The following is a 6,984-nucleotide window of genomic DNA, read 5'->3' on the forward strand; positions in this document are numbered from 1 at the left end:
AGTGCCTAAGGCACTTGACTGCTAACCAGAAGGCTGGCAGTTCAAACCCACCAGCCACTCCTCAGAAGGAAGGTTGGGCAATCTTCTTCCGTAGTGATACTGCCTCGGAAACCCAAGGAGGAGACACTATGTGTCGGGTCCGACTCCACGGCAAACAACAATTGTTATGAGATTCCTGTGCCACCAAACCTTTAATCAGAGGTTCACATCTCTAATGCCAACTCCTCAGTAGGACTAAGCAAGGGGAGGCTGATTGTTTCTCTATCTGATCAAAGGTGCATGTTTAATTTCCCACCCAATTTAGAAGTTAAAATAGGAGAAAACGGTCTACCGTGATGATTTTTTAGATGTGTGAAACATGGTTGTCTGAATGGACTAAGTATTTCAAGTTCTGTGTTTTTTATTTTTGTTGTTGTTGTTGTTGTTCCTGTTAAAGCCAACAGAAGTTGCAGAGAAAATTCCTGAGAAGAAGCAGCGCCTGGAGGAGGGCACTACGATCTGCCTGCTCCCACCTTGCATCTCACCAGCCCCACCCCACAAGCCTCCCAACACTAGAGAGTGAGTTTGCCCTGTCCACATACGATGGCTCACATGTGCAGACTTATGCTGTTGTTCAGTGCTTCACATTCGCTCCACCCACAGCAACTCTGCGTACAGCAGAACGAAGTACTGCCCGGTCCGGCACCAGCCTCCCAATCCTTGCTATACCCGAGCCCGTCGTTGCAGCCACTGTGTCAGTCCATGTCAAAGAGGGTCTTCCCCTTTTTCAGTGACCCTCTGCTTTACCCAGCATGATATCCTTCTCCAGGGAATGGTCCCTTCTCGCCACATGACCAAAGTAGGTGAGAGGAAGTCTGGCCATTCTTACTTCTAAGGATCGTTCCAGCTGGATTTCTTCAGACTCATAAGAAATCCAGACTGAAACTGCTGGGGGAATCCTGCCCCAGATGAATGTTAGGCAAAGACAGGAGTTACTCAGTCCAGGCCTAACAGCGGTGCCCGGTCACTGGTCTAACCAAGCGAGATCCAGGCTACATACAGGTCAGGGTGGCAACATGACTTTTCAGTAACATCTCTCTACTCCAACTCAGACTGATCACAGCTAACAGCCCAAACAACCCTTTAGCACTAAATGAAGAAAGGAAGTAAATGAACGAAAAAAAGGAAGCATCAAGAGGCACTTCTCATTTCAGCAGATCACCTGCTTCTGGAGAATTTTCCATTCTGACCCTGATTAAGCACTTGCCCTGGCTCTTAAAAGTATGGCCAGATGCTTCCTCTTTGGTGTCCTTACTTTATGCTGAGATGAAGCTTGAGGGCCAGGAGCTACCTTCTGAACTCCCTGAAGGCCAGGAGAAAGAAGAGTTTGGTGAGGTCAGAGACATGAGGGTCTGGGAGTCGCCCTCTACTTGGGGGGAGTTCTATGTCTGGGAAAGTGGCTGGGATGGACGTGTTAATTCCAACCAGGTGGCACCTCTTCTCCCTGCTCCCTCTGAGTGGAAGATGCAGGCAGGCCTCCTGATCGCCCCCTCACTCAAACTGTACCAGCCTCCCCTCAACAAGTCCTGTCCTCTGTTTATATCAAGCATTTTGACCACATTCTTCTGTCTTATAAATATAAAGTAACTAACAATCACGTCAGCTGCTTTAACCATTCCAGCTGGGTAATTATTGCCATAAATTCATGTAAAATTAGAGATTCCTTCCATCTAAGACCAGTTTGGGAGCCTATTAACAGCCCAGAGCAGAGAGGCAATCTGGCTGACTGCCGCTAACAATTGATTTCACAGATTACTGTTTACCATCAGTGATACAGCATCAATCTGCCACAGATAAGATGTGGGAGGGAAGTTATCAGCTTACATTTGTCTGGATCTGTACTGTTTTGAGATGAAAAGTCAGAAAAGGCCAATTACCACTGGCCCTGCTCTCTCTACTATGGAGAGTGGGGCCTGAGCTGCCCCCTCCCCGAGGATCCATAGCCATTTGTGAGGTGCACCTCTATCACCTGGTAGAACGGGGCTCTGAACCATCCTACCACAAGCTTGAAATTCTCAGAAGCAGAAACCCTTCCAATGGAACAAGTCAACCCCATCACCCCATCACCCCATCACCCCAGGGTACTCTTTCTGGGACTCTCCTCTGTTCCAAAGAGAGGACCCAGATGGCATAGCTGCAGTAGCAGTACCTGCCTGGTCCCCAGCCTTTGGACAGTTCAGGCCTTGCTTTTCTTTAGGCTCCCTGAAGGCACAAAGAAAAGCAAGGCCCCAGCAATTCCACTCCTAGAAATATACCCACAAGACTTGACGGCTGTGACACAAACAGACACATATGCCAATGTTCATTGCAGCACTGTTTACAACAGCCAAAGTGTAGAAACAACCCAAGTGACCATCAACTGAGGCGTGGATAAGCAGAATGTGGTCTGTTTGTACAGTGGACTATTATTCAGCCATAAAGAAAATGGAGTTTTGATCCATGCTACCACATGGATGGGGAGCTCTGGTAGCATAGTGCCTAAGGCACTTGACTGCTAACCAGAAGGCTGGTGGTTCAAACCCACCAGCCACTCCTCGGAAGGAAGATGGGGCAATCTACTTCCGTAGTGATACTGCCTCGGAAACCCAAGGAGGGGTCGCTATGAATCGGGTCCGACTCGACGGCAAATAACAACAACAACAACAACAACCACATGGATGAACCTTGACAACATTATGCTGAATGAAATAAGTCAGTCACAGAAGGGATAGATATTTATGATTCCACTTATAAGAATTATCTACACTAGTAAATGTATAGAGACCAGAGTTTATTAGTGGTGACCAGGAGTTGCAACAGGAGTTGAAGGAAGGGAACTGGGGAGTGACTATTTAAGTATCACTGAGTTTCTGTTTTGAGGGATGGAAAACTTTTGGAAATAGATAGTAGTAATGGTTGCATAACATTACTGTTGTTGTTGTTAGGTGCCACCGAGTTGTCCCCAACTCATAGTGACCCTATATATACAGCAGAACGAAACACTGCCTGGTCCCACGCCAGCTCCATGGTCCTTGCTATACCGGAGCCCATCGTTGTAGCCACTGCATCAATCCATCTTGTTGAGGGCCTTCCCTGTTTTTGTTTACTCTCCACCTTACCAAGCATGCTATCCTTCTCCAGGGAATCTCCCTACTGATAACATGACCAAAGTAGGTGAGATGAAGTCTGGCCATTCTCGCTTCCAAGGAGCATTCTGGCTGCACTTCTTCCAGGACAGATTTGTTAGTTCTTTTAGAAGTCCATGGTACTTTCAGTGTTCTTCACCGGCACCACAACTCAAAAGCATCGACTCTTCTTCGGTCTCCTTTTTTCATTGTCCAGCTCTTACATGCATATGACGTGATTGAAAATACCATGGCTTGTGTCAGGTGCACCTTAGTCTTCAAGGAGATTTTTGGCTCTTCAGCACTCGAAAGGGGTCTTTTGCAGCTGATTTGCCCAGTGCTATATGTCGTCTGATTTCTTGACTGCTGGTTCCATTGATATTGATTCTAGAGCCAAGTAATATGAAGTCTTTGACGACTTCAATCTTTTCTCCATTTATTGTGATGCTGCTTGTAGGTCCAGTTGTGCGGATTTTTGTTTTCTTTATATTGAGATGTAATCCATACTGCAGACTGTAGTCTTCAATCTTCATCAGGGGAATGAAATTAAGGCAACTGAATTGTCTTAATTTATAAAGGGTTAAATGGCAAATTTCTGGTTGTATATATTTTACCACAATAATTAAAAAAAAAAAAAGAATCACCTAGTTGAAAAAATCAAACGAAAGGACAGGGGGCTGCATGGTATTACTACAATCATCAGCCCCCACTGATAATGTCCCTAAGACACCCATTGACCTGCCACTTGCCCCATCTCATGGAAGAGAGATGACCAAGCATTAAGTAAATGTCTAGTAACTGGAGTTTGTTTTCATAAAATTATGTTTTTATCCATGGTCTTTACAGTCTTTCTGCTTTTCTAATTAATAAAACAATGTTTACCTAGTAGCATTCCTCATTTGGAATCCAAATCTCTGGAAAACAACCACAGTTGAAGGAGAACAGGAAAGAACTGGCCTCTCAGAGGTCTTCTCCTGGGAACCCTCTCCTCAAGTTTTGTCTGTTACTTTGTCCCTTGTTGGCCTTTCAAATTCTTGGAGTTTTCTAGATGAAAACATTCACTTTTCTAAATGAATACTCTCAACCCAGCCAAGAATGCCACATGAGACTGTGACAGCTGAGTTCCCTATCATCCAACAGAAGGATCCTTCTAAGTCCCCCTCCTGGTCCTTCTCTGGAGCTTGAACCATCCGCAGGGCCTCGGAGGGACTGCAGGAGATGGTAATGCCTCCACTTCTCTTGTTGTTTCCTGGCCTACCCTGGCCTACTATGTGAGATACACAAAGAAGCAAAACTATTCTTATAGTAGAAGCCATAACAGTGATAGAGGTACCTCTAGAATATGCTTGTTGGGTGTCTTTCCCCAAGTAAGCCATTAAAAGTCCCATGGTTCCAGGTACCCACTGCGCAGAATTTACTGAGTCCCCACTGGTCAGTTTGGTGGCCTTGCCTAATGGTAGTGGCCAATGGCAAAACGACTGCTTCTAAAAAGCAGCTCTTCCCCAGCCAGTCCCCATTACATTTTCAGGTAGCTCATGTAGTAAGGGAGTGGCCACAACTAAGGAACCATTTGCTTTTGATAGATGCCTAGCAGTGTTTGTCATCCCTCTATATAAATCCCCAAAGGTCCGATGCCTCCATAATGATTCTAGGTAGCGTGGTCTGATGTTTGTGGAGCCTCTTCATGGACAAGAATCTCAATCCCTCTGTTCACCATCATTTTAATCAAGCCTCATGATGCTCTTAAAATGGTTCTGTGTGTCAAAACAATTTAAAAAATCCATTGACAAGTATTTCTAAAATAATTGTAACCAATTAAGGTAAAAGCAGAAACAGTTAAAGTTTCTTTCTTTAGATTTTGTGGCATAACAAAAATTGACATGGGACCACATTTATGAAATAAAAGGTGGAGAAGATGACAAATATTATTACAATTGGCAATTTTGTGCAACACAGGGGAAGTGGAACAAGGAGACTGTATTGACTTCTACCAGTTCAGAAAATAAGAGCACTCGAATGCTTGTTGATTTTTGATTTGTTGCTTTGAGATATTGCAAATCTATATTTCTAGACACCGACTGAAATTGACCAAGAGGAAAACATAAATTCTTGTTGACTTAATTTGCTATTGAAAATTGTAGTCAATGATCATGAAAAGTGAATGGCTGCATAGTGTGATATTAGTTGTCCAAGGAAAGATTAAAATTCAAGTAATCTTCATTGATTACACTAAGACAGTAACTAAAATGAAAATCCATGACCCAATTACCATGTTAAGCAGCTAGCATTAAGATTTTAGTTGTTCCTTTTTCTGCTTTATCTATAGTCTCAGTCTGTTTGATGGTGCCCATTTAATGGGCAGATAAATCAGTACAAAAGCACAGTAGTACTTTTAGGATTGCAGCCATCTAGTGTCAATATGATAAAAGAATATTTTTTAAATAGATTTTAGAAAGTAGAGTACATCAGTACTTCAGATAACAATTTAAGGTCAGTGGCTTATTATGCTTTGGGAGTGAGGTAGAACAATTTGTACACACAATTTGTAATGTGTTACAGGAGTACTTAGTGTATTCTGTATCTCTAAGTAATTTATAAGCATAGCATCGCTTAAGAAAATATCCTTCCTCTAATTGTTTATTACAATTGAGTGACTGAGCAGTTAAGTTGTAGGATAAAATAAGTAGGAACTATCCTGGAAGATGATGGGATTAAGTCTGCATTGTATTTTCCATAAAAATCTAATTAACAGTGTCCTTGAAAGGTTGCAAATATCACAGTGTAGTATGCTCCGTTAGATGTTTACATTGATCATGGAATTCTGCTTCAAAGACATGTGTTTCCTCTTGGATATATATGTCTGAATGGATCTACATCTGTATCTATATATCTATAACCTGTAGCCATACTTGTATCTATATATCTATGTGCATTTTTATATATACCCTTTGCCATAGGTAAAGAACCATCAACTGAAATGTTACTTTAGCTGATAATACCAGCATCATGGGGGAAAAAAAAAAAAAACAGAATAAAGAGAGACGAGACTTTATGACATCCTACACTTTCTGTTTCCTCAGAAATAATTCATCCAGGAGAGCAAACAGAAGGAAAGAAGAAAAGCTCTTCCCTCCTCCACTTTCCCCATTGCCAGAGGACCCTCCACGCCGCAGAAACATCAGTGGCAACAACGGTCCCTTCATTCATGAAAAAGTCATCCCCGTGACTGGACAGGTCACCTCGACCAAACCTAAGAGAAGCGAAGGCAAATTCTGTGCAACTTTCAAAGGGATATCTGTGACTGTAAGTGTCTCAGGAGAAATAGCACAAGTATCCAAGAAGAAACAAGTTAATGCAACTCATCTCCCATCACTTGACCGGATGGAGATGTTGCAGGGGGAAGGGAGGGAGAGGCAGACGGAAAATACAGATATGTGCATATACAAATACACAACTTGCCATTATTTCAAATCTCTATTATTCCAGTTTAGGATGAAGTTTTCATTCCAGGTTACTGATTCTCTAGGAGCTCTGGTGGTGTAGTGCCTAAGGCACTTGACTGCTAACCAGAAGGCTGGCAGTTCAGCCCCACCAGCCACTCCTCGGAAGGAAGGTTGAGCAATCTACTTTCGTAGTGATACCACCTCGGAATCCCAAGGAGGGGTCTCTATGAGTCAAGTCGAGTCAATGGTAGTGGGTTTAGTTTGGGCTTTGCTTCCAGTGGGTGTGGTTTGGGCTTTGCTCCCATAAAGACTGACAGCCTTGGAGACCCTGTGGTGCAGTTCCACTCTGTCCTCTAGGGGCGCTGTGGGTCAGAATCCCCTCCAGGCACTGGGTGTGG

The 6,984-nt window shown here is 43.4% G+C and overlaps 1 protein-coding gene across 1 annotated transcript in view; it reads left to right on the top strand.

Annotated features, from left to right (window-relative positions):
- AFF2 (AF4/FMR2 family member 2) overlaps positions 1 to 6,984 on the top strand; it is a 431,977-nt gene that overhangs the window by 393,545 nt on the left and 31,448 nt on the right. Inside the window, 2 exon segments of the mRNA XM_042783029.1 lie at positions 437 to 558; positions 6,224 to 6,446. Of these exon segments, the coding sequence (XP_042638963.1) occupies positions 437 to 558; positions 6,224 to 6,446 (345 nt within the window).

The sequence above is a fragment of the Orycteropus afer genome, unplaced genomic scaffold (assembly GCF_000298275.1).
Source record: "Orycteropus afer afer isolate SDZICR_OR568_19922 unplaced genomic scaffold, OryAfe1.0 scaffold00597, whole genome shotgun sequence".
Classification (NCBI taxonomy): domain Eukaryota; kingdom Metazoa; phylum Chordata; class Mammalia; order Tubulidentata; family Orycteropodidae; genus Orycteropus; species Orycteropus afer.